We start from the raw sequence: 23,659 nt of genomic DNA on the forward strand, positions 1-23,659 counted from the left end.
ATGATTTAAAGTGTGCTTTTAAAACATTTTATTCTGACATCAACAGCAAGATATCAAACAGCAGATCTAGTATTGCTTTTGCAACTGATTCATAAAACATCTGTAATTGCGCAGAATGCTTTAGAGATAGCACATTTTGTGTGCCTTTTGGTTTGCTTTGGCTTGGGTTTATCAAACCACATAAGTCAGGAGACAGATTTTTTCAAAAAGTGTCCAGTGATTCCAGGGTGCAAAAATTACTGAGACACGAACTTAAATCTGTTTACTTTAAACAGCTTTGAATTGAGAGTTCCATTGTCTAAATATAGTTTTGATATGGAATATGTTTTCAGATTCTATAAATTAAACGAAAGTATTTAAAATAGCTGTATTGCAGAGTGTCTCAAAATAGCTAATGTGTTTAATATAGAGATTTTAAATGCAGCCATGAGAGTGTCCTTCAAACAAGGCCGTCCGTACCTCCCCCACCCGTCATGCTCAGAATCACTACTCAACAAACAGCCGCCAGCCTATGGCAAAGGTTTTGTTTATTTCAGAGTTCTGTCTGTTGACTCAGAAGGACCCTGTTTGGATGGAGCAACAGCCAGTAAATGATTAAGGGGTTGTTTTTGGATTCATTTGCAATCATAGCGAGACAATGGTTTTCATCACACTTGGGACAATTACATCTGAAGAGGGGTGTGATACAAATACGCAGGTTTTTCCCAGTTACATTTTTCCCACTGGGTGATATTTTTGCACAATTTTTCTAAAACGTTTTTAATATAATTGCTTTTTTTGGAAAGCTTTTTTTGACAATGCAATTTGAAAAACGTGCTAAGGAAATAAAATAAAATTTAAAAAACTGAAGTTAAATCATCTAAAGCTTATTTATTTTTTGTTTGTTTACTCTTATGTGCAATAGAGACTAAAAAGATGAAATGTCCCAGTAATTGATTATTGGACACTTTAGCTGACCATAAACTGTTGTTTTCTTCAGTTCTGCATCAATTGCCCATATTTGAACTGTGTCTTAGAAATGTATAAAAACCATAAAAAGTACTGTTTTAAATGTCAGAAACCAAACAGACGAAGTTAGGGTTAATTTATATATGTCTAAACACATAAAAATGTTTACATTGGAGTGAGGATGTGTCTGTGTCTAATGGTGGTTTGTTATCTCTCTCATTTAAGGAGGTAATGCTGCATTTGCACGTTTGAAGCTGATGGGAGAGGGAGGGATGAACTGCTAACTCATGAGGAGAAACAGATTTAGTTTAATTAATAACTACTGTCCCTTTTCCCCATGACCCCATCCGGTCAGAGAACTATGTGGTCGCTACACAGAAGCAGCCAGATGCCCATTCCCAAATGCTGATGGTTTCAAACACTGCAACAAGGCCCGGGAGTGCACAGCGTCTCTAGTAAAGCACAAGGTAAGAAAATAACATTTGTGGTATGTTTCAGTTAAATAAATCAGCTGTGATAGCGTACTATTACTTGTGGTGCTTGGAGTGGAGCGTACCTATGATTTATTGATTTAAAAGTGCATTATATTTTATAGGGACCCTCCATGTAATTGCCTTTGAGCCCATGGGAAATTATAGACTGGCTTTTATATGATGTTTATATATTAATTATATATGAAAAGCCTTATGGGGCTATTTTCAGATTGTTTTTACTGATGTAAATCAGTGTTGCTCATAGATGCTTGGTGCAGTAGTAACAACGTGACAAGTTATTAATGGGAGTAAATTATCCCTTGTCCACATATCTTAAATCACAGCGATGCGACCTGTGTTACCTTTTATATTACGTGCATAATGTGGGAACTTTTTAGAACTGTACTGGTGAAATAAAAAGGCCAATGTTGCTGAGCTTGTTGATGTCTTGTCAGAACTGTAACACGTATTACTGGAATTTAAGTCTTTAAAATTCCAATTGATTGCTATGTGGATTTTAAAATAAACAGGCATATATATTAAAGTAACAAAACGGGATTTTTACGAGAATCTTCTGACAGAAATGCAATATAATATGCAAAACTATTTCTTCAGAGGTGTATAAAGACATTAAAAAATGAACCATTATGTTTGCAATACATTTGAATAATCTATTTATATCTACATACAGAGCGGCCCTTCATACATTGAAATCGCCGCCATGTTTTGTACAGCGGCCCTAAATGGACAAACAACGCTACAACGCGCGTTTCCTCTCCCTCTCCGCTGCGGTATAGAGGTGAAACGTGTCGCGGGATGATCCGTACGGATCGTGCTCTACGGCTCGGAATACACTGACCCACTGATTAACAAAAAGTTTATTCATAAAAGGGGTAAAACAGTAAAATTCGCTCGCTCTCGAGTTACAGCTTCTATCACTCCGCCACTAAAATATCTCAAGACTATACTGTCCTCGCAACTGCCTTACTCTGAAGGAGTTACATTGCTAGCTAACAAACACACCAAGCGGTTTATCCTTTCCAGAATGTTAACTTCCATGATGCTTTCTCTTTAAATATGTACAGACATATCTTTCTCTAAGCAAAGATTGTTCGCGTTGTGAACGGAAACTAGGCTACTGCTGTACGATGAATAAAATCGAAATCTCAACACTGCGCAAACTTCAACACTGGAAAATGGCCACTAGGTGGAGTACACACACCATCATTATTGGAACGTTGTCATTTTGGCTGTGGCTCTAGCAATTTATTCACAGCGTTCTGCACTCATTGATTGAAAATATTACAGCGCGGGACGCGAGGGTCTCGATCCAGATAATAGAAACGGAATTAACTCATTCGCGGTGAGTTGCCTTTTATAAGTCTCTCTCAGCACACATACATTTAAAAGAAGTGATTGTTTGGATTTAGTAGTGGAGGTTTAACTGTTATGCTGGGATTGGATTCGTGGCGGAAGAAAGTAGTTCCCCGTTTCCTTAAAAATTGAAGGGGGTTAAAGACACTCCGACGTTGTTTCTGGTTTATCTACACACTTGTGCTTTCGAACTGAGGTATAAATGCAATATCGCTCTCGTAGGCGTGTATGTAGTGTTGTTATATATATTGCATTAGTTTTTTTCTGCTAGAAGCCTTAGTACTGCAGGATATAAACGTGTCTCTGCCGGAAATTATTTACAATATTAACACAGCTGCTAGCTCCTTGCTGACTTTTATCCTTCTTTCTATACTTGAAATCCACAGACCTTTAATTTTATGGAATAAATAAGACATTTCTACGGTTTTTTTAATCCTTGCACAATCTCTTCCTGTGTCAACATTTTTTTGTACAGTGGCGGCCACCGTAGTGTTTGGACTGAGCGATTCGCTGCAAATATATAATACAACGCTAGTGGCCGCTGTTAATCGAGAACTGCGTTAAATATAAGATATTTTTGTAAATAATATAGACACGCAAATTTTATTGAGACTGAACTAAATTTATGTGATGCTTGCATATACTTTAATGAAGACAATGAGGTAACATTCTTCTAGATGAGGTAGATGGGATTCATGTATAAAATATGTACTGTGTTTTATATTATTTTATCCATAGTTTATGCTTTCTTAAAGTGCTGTAGAGTCAAAAAATCATGACCACTTATGAACAATATATAAACATTAGATTCATTTTAGCTGCAAGTCACTTTAGCAGACCGAAAATGATGCATGTCTGTTGCCCTTGAAATTTTGCTTATGAACATTATAGGTTTTAGAAACTGAATATGTAGTGCTCTGTGAAATTTATGAGTTTTTTTGTCACAATCTATATTGTGGTATATGTTCAGTAAACAAGCCATTTGAATCACACGTGAGAAGGTCTGTGATTTTATGATTGATTTGTTGAAAACCGAATTGATTTGAAAAGTGGTCTGATATGAATAGCCACCATGAACTTCAGTGCCAGTTTGGAGAGCATAATGACCAGAGCTGGAACTGGGGCAAAGGCCATTGTAGGCATGCATTTAATTATTCCCAGAGATTATGCTGTCCATTGAAATATCAATAATTATTATTACAAAAATATTGGTATGTTTCATCTTTTGAAATTCTACAAGCAGGTTCTACAAATTTCACAGTATGGTTAATGCAACAGACAGTATATGATTTTAGATCAGTTTTCAAAGTTTTATTAACTGATTAAAAAAAAAAAAAAATTAAATGAGTTATGATTTTTATATTGCACAAAAATTTGCTTTCCATTGACACATGTACATTTTGAAATCATTGCCTCATAATATTTTGTAATTGTTTTGAAGAAACCGGAATAACCCCTACACTTCCGTGCTGGATTGAGGGATCAAGCCATATTTTGTCCTGCACTCTGAGATTAACACAGGCTTCTGAATGAATGAGTGGATGGGCCATGACGTCAATGTGGTGGGACCCTTACAGATCCCACCAGGCGATGGGTTTCCCCTATCAGAAACCTCACACTTTTTTGGTGAGTATTCATTTAGAAAGTCAAAAAAGTTTCTTTGCTATGACATACAGTATCCAATAGTTTGTGTAAAGGTAAAACATGTCAAATTAATATCTATACAAGGTCAAGTGTGTAAATTTTTAGAGGATCTATTGACTGAAATACAATATACATAACTACCTTACATAATGAAGCGTTGTTTTTATACCTTAGACTGAGCTATTCCTTTCTACATACACCACGAGACCGCTTGCATGGAATTCACCATGTTGTTTCTACAGTAGCCCTTTATGGACAGAACGTTGTACAGAGCGCATTTCGTAATGTTATTTCCTTCGGGAAAGAAGCAAAAACGTGAGGACATTTTAGTGCTGTAAATTGCATACATGGACCTTTAAAATATTTAAAATGATGTTAGTGAGTATAAATGTTGATGACACGTTTCTATTTTTAGTAGAAGCATAACAAGTTGATACTGTTACTTTAAAATCGCAAGCCAGCATGTTATCATCCGGAGGATATTTACAGTATAAGATTCACCATCCATCGAACCTGTAATGATACAGGAAGGTGTGACTGTCAGGTCAATGAGCAACTATAGTGACCTTTGCTCCCACTAGTACATTTGAGGCATGCAAAGGTGTTCTGGAAGCGTAATATTTTGTGAAAAGACAGTCAAGTCAACATTAGACACAGATGTAATGTTGAAGCGCTAAAGGAACACAGCTGGATGGTTAGGAATCAATACAGCTATAGATCATCAGTACCCTTCCTGGGACACTCTGACATGGCCATGGTGCAGAAGAAGGCATCAGGTTCGTACCATCTCATATACATGATGAAAGAATCAATGCTATTGAGAAATTTTGTCTTAATTCTTATAATGAGTGGTATATATAAACAAGATGTAGACGTTTTTTATTTTATTCAAATAAGATTTAAGTTCTTACCAGTTTCAACACAGTTTGTCATTGGTAGCAGATTAAAAAAATTCTGAATTTCTGTAATTGTTACTTAAAAAAAAGAAAATGAACCATTGATTTTTTCGCATTTAGATCCCATCCAATGCTGTTCTATGTTAATTGGTCTCAATGTTTCTGTTATTGGTTATTTATTGATAATATAAAAACATTACGGTCTTGTAAATTATCTTAATTTTTTTCTTAAAGTGTTAGCTTATATAAATACGTTAAAATACATGCACTACCAAAATATCAGCTGTTTATTTTAAACAATTAAAGTCACTGAATAAGACAAAAAAATAACGCTAAACATCACAAACTAATGTCCCTCTGTTAAACGGTTTAACTATCAAAGAACGTCTGTAATAAAAAATCGAAACAATTTCGCAGAACTCACTGTTGTGTAAACCTAAAGTGTTGGTTAATGATTTCTTATGTTTTATTTCTGGGTGCGTTGGACTTCTGTGATATTAAAATCAGATAAGAGCTCCCTGCTACTAGTCTGATTTATAACTGTCACACGCCGGGGATGATGTTTGAAGTGCTGGGGATCACCGAGATCTCACTAACAGAGTAACAGTATCTCCATGTGTTGTAGCTTCCCTAATTGTTGTGTTGGCATAAAACCTATCAGTACTTTATGCTTGGCTAAAACACTATGGTGAACTTGAGCTTTGTATTTCCATGGCACATGTAAACTGACAACCACGGCTCACTCCTGCCGTCTTCTATTTTAGATATTCTGGCAGAGCAGAACAGTCCTTTGCTGCAGGACCAGGAGGTCATGCCCTTCACCAGCTATCCCAGCATGCAGTTTACCTCGGCAGAACCCTGCATATCATCACCGCCGTACTACCCCGGTCAGCACTGTTACCCACAGTTCAGCGGGGAGGAGTGGTACTCTCCGTCTGCTGTGTTCGAGATGAGGAAAGGACCTTTGGAGGGGGGGTTTGACCATGCGATGGAGGAGTCTTGCCCTGTTGTCCCCACTCTGTGTAAGAGGTCCAGACATGCTCCTCAGTCTGGAAAGAGCAAAGGAGAGGAACTGTGCGTGGTCTGTGGAGATAATGCGTCAGGGTATCACTACAATGCTCTCACATGTGAGGGATGTAAAGGTGAATTTCATAATTTACTGTTTAGTTGGCATCCGTAGGGATTTCCTTTATTTGGTTGGCATAATTTAATTTACTCACCCTTAATGTCATTTCAAACCTGTTTGACGTTTTCTCTTATCTGAAAGACAAAATTAGGTATTTTGAGGAATGTTGGTTACAAACCAACACTGGCTCCCATTGACTTCCATTGTATGTACACAAAATCAGTGAGACATTTCTCTAAATATCTTCTTTTGTGTTCCACAGAAGAAAGAAAGTCCTACAGGTTTTTAATAGCACGATGGTGAAACATATTTACTGTAAACATTCATTAACTTAAGGACCCTGATGCCATGTTTCATTTTTTACATGACCCCTTATTAGCTCTTGAACTTATAAGATATGTTACGGCACCCGATCCTTCAACATAACCAAGGCTACGCAGCTTATGAAGGACGTAATAAATGACACAGAACCCCGGGCACTAATTTTAGCTCTTTGGAAAATCATTGGCTGAATGACTGTAAGTGTAATTCCACCTGTACATGGACAATGGCCAAAGGGCAGACGCTGATCTTTGTTTCCCGAGTCCCAGAGGCTTGGCTGGGTTTGGTGCTCCTTCACGCTCAGTCTGGATTGGGTTCCCTCTCAGCTTTCTGCTGAATAATGATGCAGGCAACAAGACCCACATGCTGCCATGCAAAGTTAATGTGCGTCATTGTGCTCATGGGATCATGCTGGAATAATTGCCTGTTCCAAAAACAACTGCACGTGTTTGTCTGCTGCCTGGTGCTGAAATCGAGTATCTAGGAGGATCTGTATTACCGTACTGAATGTAATGTCTTAAACATTACACCATACGTTACATGCGATGAACCAATTCCTTGAACTGTGTTTACAAAGTGGCCCTCTTGTTTCTAGTAACAGTTTAGCACCCAGAGCTGCCGATGCTCGGTGGTGCTTGTTGTTTTGCACTACATTTTGAAGAGTTCAGATTCGAAACCCTCTAAAACCATCCCCGTCCAAAAGAGCGAATGCTCTTCGCACATAGTAACTCAAATAATTCATCCATCTGAACTCTTCATTGTCAGACTTTTGATTCTTAAGAAAAAAAATGATCAAATTATTTAAAATAGAAATGTAAAACATCCAGCTCAGCATAGTGTATTTTGCCATTGCTGTTCTTGAAATGAACATATATTTTTTCTAGACTTACACTCAGTAAACTCATCGAAACAAAAGAATAGCTCAAAAGTTACTAGGACAATTACTGTCTGTTGTTAAAAAACAAAATCAATATCCTAAATAAATCAAAACTGTAAAATTTTACCATCTTCGATGCGGTCACCCTTTGCCTACAAATCGTAAATATGTACTCTTGGCAATTTATTAACCAGCTTCTTGAGGTCTCACGCTGGAATGCTTATCAAACAGCATTGAAGGAGTTCCAAGTATGCTGGGTACTTCTTGTCTGCTTTCTTCATTATTCAGTTCAACTCATCTCTTTCAAAGTCGTATAGAATATTTCATACAGTACATCGTACATATACCTTACAGGGTTCTTCAGAAGGAGCATCACAAAGAATGCTGTATATAAGTGTAAGGCCGGAGGAAACTGTGAGATGGACATGTACATGCGCAGGAAATGCCAAGAGTGTCGACTCAGGAAGTGCAAAGAGATGGGCATGCTTGCAGAATGTGAGTGAAGTAATTTTGTATATCTATTCATATGGAATCTATTGAACTGGGATATGGTAGCCTAGGCTCACCTTCACTAGCTTTGTTTAATCTTAGTTTAGGAGTTTGGAAGAAAAATACAAAAACACAAAATTGGACATTACGTGAACTTTTTTGCAATTGTTCTGGATTGATACTTTTTAAACTCACCATAATGTATCTAATTGCATTTAAAGGCTTGTTAACTGAAATCCAGTGCAAATCCAAACGCCTGAGGAAAAACACAAAGGCATCATCTGATGAAAGCATAGGGGAGGATGGAAGTGATAGTAGAGATGCTAAACAGGTTGTATCGACCTCTAGACCTTTCAAGGTAAGATGCTGCCTGAACTGTATTTTTCTTTCATGGGCAAAACTTGCTATTCTACATGTTTTGATTTTTACGTTGTAATGGTTGTTACAGTATAACTCTCCAGGTATAAATCCAATCTGAAGGAAACAGTTTTTATTGAAGTGTCATTGAAAGGTTCGAGGGCAACACTGTCTTGATCAACTCACTTATGCTCATACATACCATTAGCTCTTAAAGATTCTACTATAGAGGGCTGTAAAATGGTTGTGTTAGAACTTCATAGGGTCAAAATCTTTATTTTTTGGGATGCAATTAGTTTATTTTTTTTCATTTCAGGAAAATTTTGAACTGAGTCAAGACCAGCAGGCTTTAGTAAATTTCATCGTTGACGCTTACAACAAACATCGCATCCCTCAAGATATGGCAAAGAAACTGGTATGTCTTCTGTCCTAAATTAATCCGCGGTCACACTTGACTTTTCGTTCCATTGACTTCCATTCATACGCAATGCCGACAGACCGGAAACACAAGCTTGTCTGAAAGTTTGGTCAACTCTGACCTGCGAATTCACGTCACGTGAAGGAGACCAATAGATGAGCAAAAAGTCACAGTGTGACCTCTTGTTACTGAAATATAAAAGATTTAGCATTTAGCCATTTCAGCACCGCCCAAACGAATTTTACATGCTCAAAGTCTAGTCTGGTTCCTGCTTTAGTCTTCTGAAACTGTGAGCCCCAAGATGGATCTTAGATTTTGTGCCATTTTATGGAATATTATATAATCATTTATATATATAATTATATACATTTTTATATTAAATTTGACACAATCAAACATCAGAAAAATAAGATTTGTTCCAGCATGTATAACTGATTTTTTTTGTTTAATGAAAATTCTAAATGTAAGATTATAACACTTTATAGTATATGGGGGGGGGGGGGGGTGCAAAGCGAAGCACCATACACAAAGGGGCCTTACAATGAAAACTTTGAGAACCACTTTAAACATTTCTACATTTTACACCCAAGCTTCTGCTTTGTATCTTATTGCTGGCACATGTTAGTTAGGTTGTTATATGATTTTTTAATGCATGATGTCAAGCGATATGAAAATCAATGAGCTACTTTGCTTACCTTTAACACTAGTAAATTATTGCTGCGTAACCTAGGTTATCTCCACCCAATGTCATAAAACACTGGTTTATTTACGTATTTACAATTTCTCTTTTTTTGGCAATTCACAGTTACAGGAGCAGTTCAGTCCTGAAGAAAACTTCCTCTTGTTGACAGAGATGGCAACCAGTCAAGTCCAAGTGCTGGTTGAGTTCACAAAAAATATACCAGGTTGGAGTATCATTCCAATTACTCAAAATACAGTATATAAGATATAATTCTTTTTTGTAATGGCTTCGAAAGAATAGACAGTTCGAGTAAAGTCAATGTGACACAATTGTGTAACATTTACATCCTTTACATCCTTTGAAGAAGAAGCAATGATTCCAGCCAAATGTATTTTGTGGGGTTAATATTCTGTGCAGGTTTTCAATCTCTGGATCATGAAGATCAAATCGCATTATTGAAGGGTTCGGCCGTAGAGGCGATGTTCCTGCGCTCTGCTCAGGTCTTTACCAAAAAACTTCCTTACGGGCACACAGAGGTGCTGGAGGACAGGATTAGAAAAAGTGGTAAATTCATTCATTCATCATCATTTTACAGCATGATTGGTGCTTTTAGAGTGTTAAGAGGACTCTTGACTCAGGAATATTAGATTTCACCTTTGTTTCGGTTCAAACAAGTATGCCACCTGTTCATAGAAAACAGTTTAAAGCCCAGAAGTTCGCATCAGGCACTGTACTGGAAGTCCTACCATTCATAATGCATTTACATTATTGCTGACAACAGCAAATTTGTCATCTTGATATACTGTGGTGTATATTACATGTGTAAACAGAGACACTAAAGGTTTAAGTTTCACAAAAAGTACTAGCTTATTCCCAGGAAAAGCAATAGGCTATGTATGAATGGATACAAACTGAATGTTTACTACCTAGTTGTTAAGTCCCTTAAAAGTATTGTAATGTAGCCTCAGCTCAGTCCGTTGCTTTTAGTTTCTCAGCTTTTGAAAAGCTGTGACGGACCACCTTTTCCAGCTCCCTGAGAATATTTCTAAACACATGAATACAGACTGTGGTTTGGATTGTCAGTCACTAGCCCTCAACCCCAGGAATATTAACACAAAATACCAGACTGAGGAGAAATAGATGCCATTGTTCCCTATCTAAACATCGAGAGGTCTATTGTCCTACTCTGAGGCTCTCACTGCCTCTGACATTTCTCTGGTCACAAATTATGACAAAGGTTATCCTTTCATCTGAAGGGATGTGAATAAAAATGTGAAAGGAGTCTGAATTCTGTGATCACTTAATCGCTTGGTGCAAAAACAGTTATTTATTATAAACTGTACACATATTCCAAATTGAGGCATTTTTACATATTGTGCTTCTTGCGCTTCTTCCCCACATATCTGTGTTGCTTTCATTTGAAAATTCTGATAGGCTGAATTAATGAGTCATGCTTTTATACCCCAGCTGCATCAATGTGTCATGTACAATGTGTCTGTCTGCTGCCACAATGTGAAGGCTACCCAAATTGGATGGTCTGTAAAGCAAACCCTTTACACACTGAATGGTTTACATCAGAAAAGAGCGCAGCTCTCATACCCACCAAAATATGATAATGATATTGATCATAATGATAAAGACAAAGACCTCACACAAAACAGGAAAGGCCTTCAAAGACATGCTGCTGCTGCTGAGAATCCCACTGAATGTGAAAACGCACAGCTGTGGGGCACGGACGCCAAGTTCAGATCATCTCAGACCTCTATGAAAATGGAAAGCAATAAGGTTGTGGCCTGGGCTGCTTTGGCCCCAGTAAGAGTGAGAAAATGTACAACGCAGACAATAGGCCTATACAGACCTGATTTATCTAAAATCAATCTAAAAATGTTTTGTGTAGTTTTGTATGAAATATCATTGGTGGCTGTTTATATCAACTTTACCATGAAACTAAGGCATTTTATCTGGCTTAATATCTGGTTGCTAAGACAAAATCACCTCAAAGTGAAGGATGTTAGTTTAATTTAAATAATATACAACACTGCCCCCCTGAGGCTAATGAACGAAATACACAGTTTAGACAGGTTCCATTTTCTGGTGCACCAGTTAAACATTTTCGTGAATTTTTGAGAAAGTTTAGAGTATCACTGGCTGGATCTCAGGGCAGCATCTTTTCACATGCATATAATCTGATTTTTGGCTCAGTAAAGCAGAAAACATTGTCGGGAAAGAAATGTGTAAATGTGTTTAAAGCGACATGGTTTTAGGTAATAAACAACTTTTGTTTTCACATGGTTAGTTTTAGAATTTAGTCTGTTTTAGAAACAATTGCAATTTATGGTGAACAGTAACTGTGGGAAAATATGAGACTCAGTTGATAAAATTGAACAAACCAAATACTGTTTTTTGTTGTTGCTTAGATTAAAACAAATGATGGTAATTTTAAAGCTTTTTTGTCACATTATTTGTTTTCTAACTACATATCTTGCTGCATATCTTCATCCATGGCTTTATACCTTCACAGGAATATCGGAAGAGTTTATCACCCCAATGTTTAACTTTTATAAAAGCATTGGGGAACTGCAGATGATGCAGGAGGAACATGCTTTGCTCACCGCTATTACAATCCTCTCACCAGGTGAGCTGATCGATGTCCCTCAGATGAAACAGATTCTTGTGTTTGGTTTGCTTTAATGTTATTTCAGCCACTTAAATTTAGACTTTACATGTCTATTCACAAGATTTAAACATTTTGAAGACATAAAATTTTATTTACAAATGAAATGAAAATGTGTCTGATTTAGCCGTCTCCTGTTCCTGGAGACAGCATCCTGAAAGAAAAGTAAATTAAAAGTGAACAGATTGATGTTGAAAAGTGAGATTAAATAAAAAAAACAGAAGAAATGAATATATAATACTTATGCAGTGTGTGGAAAATTTCACTAAGGTTTACTTTTGGCTCTCAGGCAGTAATATTATAATATATAACTTTTTGGTTCTTATGTAATGAATTTGTAGCCTATTTAGCAATGTCAAATTAATGATTGATAAAGGGCGATAATAAGAAAGCCAGCACTTTTTTTGTCAGCTTTTTTTGATTCAGGAAACAACAGTGGAATACATTTTGGCACTGTATCATATGTTCCGTATGACTAAAAATGTATCTACTTGCAGATAGGCCATATGTAAAGGACCAGAAGGCTGTGGAGCATCTGCAGGAGCCTATGCTGGGCGTGCTGAGGAAGGTTTGTAAGATACAGCATCCTCGGAAGCCACAGCACTTTGCACGACTGCTGGGACGTCTGACTGAGCTACGCACCCTCAATCACCATCATGCAGAGATGCTGGAGTCATGGCGGATGAGCGACCACAAGTTCACACCTCTTCTCTGTGAGATTTGGGACGTCCAGTGACCCATGAACTAAAACATGAAAGAACAAGATGAAAAAGAAGTATACTAAAGACTTTTACTAAGCTGTCAATAAGTGAAGTTTACACACCTGGGACAGTCAAAGTAACTTAAACACAATGTACTGTGCTGTATATGAACATTGTTCACTAAAAACAATTGTAAGACATCACCAGCTCTTCAAGGACAAAATTCTGGTGAATAATGTAATGCCTTTGTAAATGTTTACCTGGACTTGGCACCTTGGTTTGTTCTTCGATCTGTGGACTGCATGGCCTTTTACATTCTCTATTTGTGGTAAATTAAATAGTATTTTAATGTTTTCAAACCTTTATTGCGTGACTCGAGTCTATGCTTTATGAGTTGTAGATTAATTTATCCATGCTGGTGTATATCAGGAGTAAAACAGTGTATAAATGAGTGTACATAAATACATAAATATCCATTCATCGAAACAAACAACTCTCTTCAGAATTTTTATATTAAAGTCTTTACTGAAATTAATGGACAAACCCGTTTTGAAAGAATTCCATACATTAACTAATCTCTTTGTAAATTTTCTGTGGAAATCTGGATGGTCGTCTCTTTCCTCTTTCCATAACTATGACATAAGATGATTTATATTATTGATAAAGTAACAGAGGTCAAGTCCTTTTAAACACCAATTTCCTTGTTGTTTGGATCTCTCGTGAATGTTTGACTCTCAATTAATTAATGAAACTCTTGGGCATTGGAAGGGTTTTTTTCTTACATTTCCTTCTTCCTTGTAAAGATCGTTCATTCAGAAAGATTATTCAGAAAGGGGTTCCAGCATACCTCTGGTGATGAAACACATATGGGTAAGGAAATGTCTTACTTTGGAAAGGCAGATTAAGGAGAGGGGTAAAAGAAATAGCAAATTACTTGCAGGTGGACCTATAAAAAAATAGCCATACGTCCCACCCCTCTGGTTTAAAAGCTCTGATCTTTTGTACTGACGATTCATCGCACACCACAGACCATGGAAAAGCAACAGAAGACGGAATTCAGGTACTGAACCAACTCTGCATTTACAAATATATGTGATTTAAACATGCAACAAATAAAATAATGCAAAAATTATGAATAGTAAAATAATGAATTCTATTTAACAACTCTTTTATTATTTAATATTTTCAAAATGCTAGTATTAAAGCATAAATAAAATAATTATTTCGATATTTTCAGTTTAACGGCGTTTAACAATGTGCTGGCAAATATATTTTTCATTGTTATCTTTCTCCTCCCCAAATATTAGACAGTCTTTCTGAATAAGAACCATTAAATCTTTACCAATAATTAAATTCACATTACTTAAACAAATAAAAAAACTTAATTTAACAAAAAAAAAATTTATAGGCAACCATGGGATGCCAGCAGAGAAGTGCCAATCATTCAAAACGAGCAGATGCCCAGGAAACGAGTGCGATGTTTGAAATGGTTCTCGTGTGCTGTTGTTGGGATACTCGTCTTCATTCTTGCACTTCTCAGTAAAGTACGCTGCATGATACATTAGATAATCATTTTCTGCATTAAAGGATTGATCAAATATTTTAAAAAAGCTTGGTTAAACTGCAATTGTTTTTTCTTTTTTTTATACAGACATCATTTCTGCTTTTGATAACATCTGGAAACAACCAAACTAAAAGTGTACATTCAGATAAAAAACCGTCCAGTCTGCTTGGTATAGGTTTTGTTCTTGTTGGTCCAAATGTTCTCCTCTTGCTTAAGAGCATCTGGAAGTTCATTTTCAAAAGTGCAGTAATGCCCTGTAAAAAGACTGTTTGTTGGGTAAGCAAACACATTTGATCTTTGCCGTCTCACTGTTACTTTTCAAAGAGATTTCAACTTTCAATGAAAACCTGTCAATAGGTCATAAAATATTGATATTAACTGATTTTCCTCTATAGGTGCTTTGCGTAGAGTTCTTGGTAGCATTAGGAGCTGCAGTCCTCACAATAGTATCCATGCCACACTTTGACATTGTCACTAATGTGATGATTCTGAACAGCGTAACTATCCTGTCTGCCGTGTTCCAAGTGGTCGCTGAGTGTCTCGCCAAGGAGAGGAAGCGCTTTATTATGATACCTGTGTGCTCCATTGTCCTCATCATACTGGGATACATCCTTTTTGCGGTCAGTTTTCTGATAATGGAAGAAAGCTCTCTTCAGGTAAAAATATCAGTCGGCTTTGCCATCGTGGGAACCATCTTTGTTTCTCTAAACTGGTGGGAGAACTACAGTACTCTTTTTGATGTGTCATTTTTGGCTAACATTTCTAAAGACATAGACAGGTCCCGTAACGTGGTCGGCATCATCTCCAGTCTGATGCGAATTCTGGTTACTGCAGCTGTGCTTGGAGCTTATGTCCCTTTGTCAGGCCAGGACTGGACGTCTGTATCTTATTTCATCCCAGCGGTTGTTGTTTCACTGGTGGCCGTTCAGATTGTGTCGTCTGCCCTGTGTCGCTGGTTTGTGGTTGTGGCTTGCAAAATGCATGCCCTGCGCTGCAGCTTTCTCCTACCCATGTATCTGGCCTCAATCACAGTTCTGGCCGTGGCTTTGGTGCCCGTTGCAATCATGCCCTTGGGACCCAGACAAAATTCGACCTACTGTGAGAATGTTCAGGAGACATCTGATGGCATATGGATGGACATGATGTCAGATGTTAAAAGAACTCTGTGTGTAAGGAACATTGTGAGAAACGTAAAGAGTGAAGGACTGGCGTGTATGGCCATCTCAGCTGTGACCTGGTGGCTTGGACTCATTCTCAGTACAATTTATGTCTGGTACCTGAGGATCCATCGAATCGAAAGAACCCAAGATTTGTTTGTGGGACGCATGTATGAAGGGGCTTTTCTGGAACAGTCCATGTTGCTGAACACCCGTTTCGAGATCAGAAAGAATATCATAGAGAAAAAAAACCAGTAAGTTTTATTCTTTTATTTTGTTTTGTCATTTAAAATTGGTCACTTCAAAGACATGTATTGTTGTTTTTAGAGAAAAGGAAAGCATAAAAGTGTTCCTCTGTGGAACAATGTGGCATGAGACCTATGATGAAATGATGAAAATAATCATTTCTATGTTCAGGTAAATATTGTCTTCATATAGTAATACAGTATTCAGCTTGCTTCGAAACCAGTAGATTTATAATGGCAATAATTTATATTCTTTTACCAGGCTTGATAAATACAGACCAAAGACCAAAATAACAAAAAACAAAGACAAACAAGAAGATCAAATAAAAAGCGATGTAGAGTTTGAATTCCACATTTATTTTGATGATGCATTTAATGACAATGATAATGGACGACACGCAAATGAATATGCTGAGACCCTTGTTGAAGTCATTAAAGAAGTTTACACGTAAGAATTATCCTCAATCTCATTTTTGTACTGGGATGTGATGGGAAAACTGACCTGAAAACTTTATTTACATTCATTAGCATTTTCATTGTGGAGAATCCAAGTATATTTAAGGAGATGCCAACCCTCCGCTCTCAGAAGATCATACAAACTCCATATGGAGGTCGTCTAGAATACACCCTCCCTAAAGGTAACATGTTGATGGTTCATCTCAAGGACAAGCTGCTTATCCGTCACAAGAAAAGGTGGTCTCAGGTGAGATTAATTCACAAGGTTACGAAAGGTAACGTTTTTTTACAGTAATTAGAAAATAATAATAGAAGCGCAAGATTAGTGCAGTGAACACCCTCAGAATTAATGACGTATGTAAATAAATGACTCCATTGGGTTAATCTAAGTCTTTTGAAGTGAAACAATACTTTTTGTGAGAGAAAACAATTAACATTTTGAACTCATTTAGCGAATGATAACCGCGTATTAGCATAAACGGACAGTCTACAAAGGTGTATAAATATGGCGGCCTTTGTCAATAATGTCAAATCTTATTGGTGTTCACATGTTTCCAGACTAATATGTGGGTTTCGATACACAAGCACGATGAGTTAATAGTAAAAGTCCTGGCATCGTTGATAGATTAAGGACTTTTGGGATACTTTGAGGATATACAAATTTTCATATTCCGATAAACAACAGGCACATTCTGCTTCACGCAGCACTGGGCAAGCCTACGTTCTTTGATCATTCACATATTTTTGGTGCTAAAGGAGTTGTGCGTTAATCCAAGTTAATCATAACCTTAAAATCGTTTGTGTTTGCAGATTATGTACTTGTATTACATTCTTGGCTGGAGACTTGACAGAAGATACTTCAAAATGTTTAAGGAAGGTAAAGAAGAAGAGGAGTCCCTTAATGAGCATTTGAAGGTTAGAGCCTTAAAGGTCCAGTCAGTCAAATCTAGCGGCAAGGTTACGAATTGCAACCAACCGCTCACTCCACTCCTCCCTTTAAAACATTTACTCACCCTCAAGTTGTTCCAAATCTCAATAAATGTCTTTGTTCTTATGAACACAGAGAAACATATTTGGAAGAATGCTTGATACCAAACAGTTCTTGGCCACCATTGACTAGAAGGAAAAATTGGTGTCCAAGAAATGTTTGCTCACAAACATTTTTCCAAATATCTTTCTCTGTGTTCGTCAGAACAAAGAAATATATGCAGATTCGGAACAACAATTTGAGGGTGAGTAAATAAAAAAAGAATTTTCATTTTTCGGTGAACTGTTCCTACAGAACTTATTGCTAGTGTCCTTATTACGAAATGCTAGGTTTGTAAGGAACTTAAAAAGCCTATTGATGCTCTTTAGAGAGAGAAGGACAACACATACATCTTGGCCCTGGATGGTGATACTGACTTCCAGCCATCTGCAGTGATGCTATTGATCGACAGACTTAAACTCTACCCAGAGGTTGGTGCTGCCTGTGGCAGAATTCACCCAACTGGCACAGGTGGGATTTTTTTATAAGATACTGTATCTTGTATATCTTGTAGCTGCAATTAGCTTGTTTCGCTTCTGTTGTGTCTAAAAAGAAAAATGGACTTAAAAACAGTTCATGAATTGTATTGTGATGGGTCGTAACGGCATATGTTAATTAAACACATAAAAAGAAATTTGGTTTCATAAGTTACAGCAACTCACAGACATCACTTTATAGAAGTCGAGCAAATAACATCCTTTCAAAACACTTTGAAGGACCCATGGTGTGGTATCAGAAGTTTGAATATGCGGTGGGCCACTGGCTGCAAAAGTCTGCCGAGCACGTGCTTGGCTGTGTCCTGTGCAGTCCCGGATGTTTCAGTCTTTTCAGAGGCTCCGCTCTAATGGACGATAACGTCATGAAAAGATACACGACCAAAGCCACTGAGGCCAGTCACCATGTTCAATATGATCAAGGTAACAACTTATTGCTAAGCACTGATAAATAATATACAGCAATTTTGTCAACTAATTTACCTTAATTGTGGTGTGATGTCAGGTGAGGATCGCTGGTTGTGCACTTTACTGCTGCAGCAGGGATGGAGGGTGGAGTACAACGCAGCATCTGATGCCTACACAAACGCACCACAAGAGTTTAAAGAATTCTACAACCAGCGCAGACGCTGGGGACCTTCAACAATGGCCAACACCATTGACCTCTTGGGTTCAGGAGGACTGACTTCAGAGAGGAACAGCTCTATATCAAAACCTTACATCTTGTACCAGATTATCAGCATGGCAGCTTCTATTTTAGGCCCTGCCACTATATGTCTGATGATAGCAGGTAGAGAGCATAAAATATTACTTTATGCTTATCTGTAACATTGCCCTATTTTTGCAATATCCTTAAAAGAAAATGTTTTTTCGACTTCTTTTACAAGCAATATTAAAGTGCTTTGTTTATCTCTAAGGAAGCTTTGTGTTTATCTTCAAAATGGGAACAAATGCAGCCCTTGCTTTGGCTGTAGTGCCCCCTGCTGTCTACTTGATCCTTTGCTTCAAACTGAGATCTGACACACAGATTACAATCGCTGCAGTCATGAGTGTATGCTATGCATTTCTCATGGCAGGGACGATTCTCTCAATCATAGGTAACATCATTTTTTTTTTATTGTACTACATGGTTTATTTTGATCTAATGAAATCGCTTTTGCTGAGCAGAGCTTTTCAATGATCTTATTCATTTTAATTGGTTTCGGTTTGTCACAATCATGAACCAAGATTTGCTGTTATTGAAGGTCAGAAGTAGTTCTGGATAAAGTAAATTGATATTTTAAAGGAGCAACGGCTCATTTAATAAGTCTTATTAAGTCCTAATTTAAGTCTCTAACTACGGTGGCCGTTAGGTGTCACTGCGCTGCTACATAAGAAAACACAAAAAAACACACAAAAAACAAGGAAATTCAGAAAGCATCTCCATTGGTTTTCGACACATGCCCCGCAAATACTAGAAACACAAACGAACACAGAAGCGCGCTGCAAATTCTCGCAACACAAACAAACACAGAAACGCGCTGCAAGCTGCACGGACGACAACGGAAGTGTTTCCGGGGGACCTCAATAATCGAAGCACCTGATTGGGACGCGCTTCATTTTGACTGTTCAAATTCGTTAGTGGAGTTGTCAGCCACATTGACTATGTCGACTAGAATAAGTTTTTTATCATTTTTTAAAACTTTTCAATAGTGACACTTGTTTAAGGAAGTCAAGCAGCTACTACGTCTCATCGTTTTTGTTAAACTGTTCAAATCGATAGGCTAATAATATCCTACGGACGTACATTAAGAAGTTAAAATAACGTTATAAAGCAATTACCTTCAATGTGGCTGACAACTCCACAAACGAATTTGAACAGTCAAAGTGAAGCGCGTCCCAATCAGGTGCATCAGTTTTTGCGGTCCCCCGAAAACACTTACGTTGTTGTCTGTGCAGTTTGCAGCGCGTTTCTGTGTTTGTTTGTGTTTCGAGTATTTGCAGGGCATGTGTCGCCAAACGAATGAAGATGCTTTCTGAATTTGCTTGTGTTTTTTGTGTTTGCATGTGTTTTCTTCTGTTGCAACGCAGTGACACCTAGCGGCCACTGTATCTAACCGTTGGTTAAACGTCTGATGCGTAACACTGGGTTCACACCAAGCGCGAATTAAGCGTTTTGCGCAATGCAAAGACGAGTACATACGCGAACTCGCGGCAGACGGTGCGAATGACGCGAATCAGGCGGAGCGGGTCAACCTTGTCCTCCGGGAAGGTTACAAATATTTGTCATTTCGTGTCACTCACGCGAACGTAACGAACTTTCCGCGCGAGTTATAACGAGCGTGGAACGCGATTGTTCGCGTATAAAAAGGCGCATGAAATCGAGCACTCCAAATCGGCACTCCAAAAAGTTCCATCTCGATGCTGGGCCAACGCGACAAGTCAATCTCACCAAAGGGGTCCTTGCCCCGAAAAACGTTGAAGACCCCTGTTTTAGAGTGTATCCATATTTCATAGCCTATTTATATCTATTTAATTATATCTATATTCAACAGTTTAAGAAACAGTAAATACATATTAAAAACACTTATATTGTCCGATCCAAGATAAGAACATCAGATAGGTGGTCGGTGGAGTAATTATATATAGGCCTATTGATTTCAAAGGGTTCATGATAGTTTCCGTAAAATTTCTGATATTTTCAAGCAACTACCTTAAATCTGACCAGAAATGATCAAATTCAAATTTGATAGTTTATTTATTTATTCATGTTGTTACTCTTGCACACACAATTATTATATTTTCTTATCTCATTTCAACCCTCACAGCTGATTTGATTAGGAATAACACTTTCATTACCCCGAGTGGCCTGTTTCTCATTGGCATGGTGATGTTGTATCTCATCACGGCTGCCCTGCACCCTCAGGAGTTCTCACTGATCATCTATGGACTTTTATACTTCCTCTGCATTCCTAGTGGCTATCTGCTGTTAGCCATTTACTCAATAGTCAACATGAACAATGTGTCGTGGGGTACACGTGAAACTGGGGGCCAGGCTAAGACTGCAGCAGTCGGTGCCATCAAGAAACACATCTTGCAGGCCAAGTGTTGTAAATGTCTATGCTTGGGTTCTCGTGAAGATGCAAGTGAGGAGATACCAAAAGCTGAAACCACAACAGGGACAGAATTGGTGCAGGTTCAAGTTCCTTTGGAAACAAAAAGGTAAAAGCATACTACAGTACCATTTCCGAGGCATTGTTTAATGACTCTATTCATCAGTATAGTATATTCGACCTGACTTAATATAAAAAGTTTACAGTGGTTCTTTTATTGATAATTGTGTAATCTTACACTTTAGGCCACGCAAGGGCTCACTTAGAAATTGTGGTAAGTATGCTTTCCATTCTTTTTAAACATTCTGTCTCTTGAGTTATTGAATGGGTGTACAGTATTCTATGTTTATTCCACCTAGCTTGGATTGAACATCTGAAGGAGTCTTACGACTTTCACAAGTCAACTCTAACTAAGGTAAGGTTAATTCATGATTTAATCAATGGCCTAGCAGAATGTTCAGATACATTGAGTTGTGAACATTGACATGTCTCTTCTTACATATTGCAGGACGAAAACGATTTCTGGAAAGATCTGCAGAAAAAGTATCTAGAGCCTCTTCAAGAAAGCAAAGAGCAACAAGATAAAATTGCAAATGATCTGAGAGAACTGAGAAATAAGGTAAGCTTATGCATAAATTAATTGAAAAAAATAATCGTTTCATTAAATAAAGTTATGTCTAATCAAAATCAGATAACATGAATTGAACTCATCTCAACTTTATTTATATAGCGCTTTTTAGAATTTTCATTGTTACAAAGCAGCTGTACATGTCGAGACAAATTTACTATAAGCAAAACAATTAAACTTATAGCCTACCTTTAAAAACAAGAAAAAGGTGAAAACACAGAAGACAGACATACCCACATACAAATTCTCCATACACACAATATGCACATGTACTAACACACATAAACAGACAAGTACGCACACACACACACACACACATAAGCACGCACACACACAGACACGCAAGCACGCACAGTGAAAGCACACATTTAAGATAAAGGAGATAGAAACACAGTTAACAGTTAAATATTAAACAGACTATACATTTCTATGCGCAATATTATGTAAAACTTTAAAATTCTAATTCTAATTACAAAATAACAAAAATGACAAAATAACTTTCTTTAATTTCTACATACAGGTGGCATTTGTTTTTTTCTTCTGCAATGCACTTTGGTTAGTGGCAACATTCTTCCTTCAAACCATTGGTGACCATATCGCCATAAAGATTCCAAAGGTCTATCCCAATGGGACTCATTCCACGACAGAAACCTTTTCTCTTGATCCAATTGCGCTGATGTTTCTACTGAGCTTTGCGTTATTGCTGATAATGCAATTTTTTGCAATGCTTTACCACAGGTAAGTACATGTGTGTGCAAGAATGAGATCACAGATAAATAATTTTATAAGCAAAGAAATCTTGAGTTTATTACAATTGTTGAACATTATGGATGTGTTTTGTGATTGCGTTTTATGTTCTCTCCTGCAGAATATACACATTAATCCATTTTGTGGCGTATGTTGATACAGAAATCAAAGATTTAAGAAAATATTCAATACTGGTTAGTCAATAAATCAAATGCAAAAGCTGTAAATATTAAATAACAGTTGTACAGCTTGTAAACCATGCCTTTATTTCAACAGAATGTAGACTCGAAGAGCATCCAGTATGAGAACAAAGAGCCGGACATAAGCGTGATTTTTCACAACCCATGTACTCTAGGATCTGTAACTTTGGTATAAGCTCTTGTGTCAGAAATAATACTCAATTCAGCTTTTTATGGCTGACTGTTATATAGCAATACACATATTATAGAATGTTTGTAATACTTACTGAAGCATCTAATCTAAAAATATTTTGAGGAATAAAAAATATTATTCTGACTTCATATAGCTAAAACCTGTTTTTCATCTACAAAGGAAAAATAATATTTTTTACGAATAAAGTTGAAGCATTAAAGGTTGTAAGGAGCAACAATAAAAAAAACTTTGACTTTTGGATTTAGGTGGCACTCCTCCAATCTATGTTTTATTGAATACAAGTGCTGCTTTACAGTCATTGCCTCATGAACTTGTTTGAACCTGTTTTTGATTTTTGGAATGTAAAACAAAAGGAGGCATATTTGGTTCCCCAAAGGAAACATGCATACAATGTCTAGTGTCAAGGCCAGTGAGTTTCAGAAATTTTGAAAATTTGTTTTTGAGATATTAGTCACCTAATTGGTCATTTGTCATTAGTTGTTTTTGAGATACCTGTTTTATATTTTTTGTAATACAATTTGTTTTATGTTTCCCATTCCATGACAAGGGACGAAGAACTAAATGTTGCTTGCTGAAGTTTGATGCGTGCCAGAGTAGGTTGAGAACCGGTTCCGCTGTCTATTCTGTAGCTATAATAACAGTAATGTTCACATCTACGTAATTGTTTGTCACAAACAGGATTTTATGTGAAAACCAGTTTGACTCATTAAAAGATTTCAAATGTAGGCCTTTTGAATAGTTTAACGACATAGAAACACATCAGGTTATTTGTGGTACAGAGTATAGAATGATAGTCAATGTCAAAATGTTCACATATGGATATAATATACATAATAATAATTATTGCGAATGCGTATTGAAATTTTGCTACATTTT

The 23,659-nt window shown here is 37.2% G+C and overlaps 2 protein-coding genes across 3 annotated transcripts; both read left to right on the forward strand.

The window, feature by feature from the left end:
* The first annotated feature begins 1,188 nt into the window (after positions 1-1,188).
* Positions 1,189-13,345, forward strand: nr1h4 (nuclear receptor subfamily 1, group H, member 4). 2 transcript variants are annotated; one of them, XM_056766520.1, is made up of 10 exons: positions 1,189-1,415; positions 4,237-4,421; positions 6,100-6,477; positions 8,014-8,154; positions 8,370-8,506; positions 8,822-8,920; positions 9,729-9,828; positions 10,023-10,169; positions 12,127-12,240; positions 12,777-13,345. In XM_056766520.1, the coding sequence occupies exons 2-10, from the start codon at positions 4,325-4,327 to the stop codon at positions 13,013-13,015; spliced, it is 1,452 nt and encodes a 483-aa protein (XP_056622498.1). In that variant the 5' UTR covers positions 1,189-1,415; positions 4,237-4,324; the 3' UTR covers positions 13,016-13,345. The 2 variants fall into 2 exon arrangements, with proteins under 2 accessions (XP_056622498.1, XP_056622499.1); XM_056766521.1 differs by lacking the exons at positions 1,189-1,415; positions 4,237-4,421 and adding an exon at positions 4,458-5,215.
* Positions 13,346-13,852: 507 nt separating this feature from the next.
* On the forward strand, positions 13,853-23,508 carry LOC130435415 (chitin synthase chs-2-like). Its single transcript, XM_056766027.1, has 19 exons — positions 13,853-14,040; positions 14,389-14,524; positions 14,632-14,820; positions 14,940-15,955; positions 16,029-16,118; positions 16,209-16,394; positions 16,475-16,649; positions 17,213-17,317; positions 17,759-17,900; positions 18,146-18,346; positions 18,429-18,713; positions 18,841-19,020; positions 20,731-21,124; positions 21,261-21,289; positions 21,375-21,430; positions 21,524-21,634; positions 22,164-22,381; positions 22,512-22,584; positions 22,667-23,508. The coding sequence occupies exons 1-19, from the start codon at positions 14,012-14,014 to the stop codon at positions 22,763-22,765; spliced, it is 3,714 nt and encodes a 1,237-aa protein (XP_056622005.1). The 5' UTR covers positions 13,853-14,011; the 3' UTR covers positions 22,766-23,508.
* The last annotated feature ends 151 nt before the right edge of the window (positions 23,509-23,659 follow it).

Source organism: Triplophysa dalaica, chromosome 14 (assembly GCF_015846415.1).
Source record: "Triplophysa dalaica isolate WHDGS20190420 chromosome 14, ASM1584641v1, whole genome shotgun sequence".
NCBI classification, from domain to species: domain Eukaryota; kingdom Metazoa; phylum Chordata; class Actinopteri; order Cypriniformes; family Nemacheilidae; genus Triplophysa; species Triplophysa dalaica.

Excerpts from the sequence above, each read along its gene's own strand:
- nr1h4 (XM_056766520.1), top strand. The coding sequence starts at position 4,325 with ATGAATGAGTGGATGGGCCATGACGTCAATGTGGTGGGACCCTTACAG. Across the intron at positions 8,155-8,369 it reads GATGGGCATGCTTGCAGAAT|GCTTGTTAACTGAAATCCAG; the intron begins GTGAGTGAAGTA and ends TTGCATTTAAAG. Across the intron at positions 12,241-12,776 it reads TATTACAATCCTCTCACCAG|ATAGGCCATATGTAAAGGAC; the intron begins GTGAGCTGATCG and ends ATCTACTTGCAG.
- LOC130435415 (XM_056766027.1), top strand. The coding sequence starts at position 14,012 with ATGGAAAAGCAACAGAAGACGGAATTCAG. Across the intron at positions 16,119-16,208 it reads ATAATCATTTCTATGTTCAG|GCTTGATAAATACAGACCAA; the intron begins GTAAATATTGTC and ends TTCTTTTACCAG. Across the intron at positions 21,431-21,523 it reads ACAAGTCAACTCTAACTAAG|GACGAAAACGATTTCTGGAA; the intron begins GTAAGGTTAATT and ends TACATATTGCAG.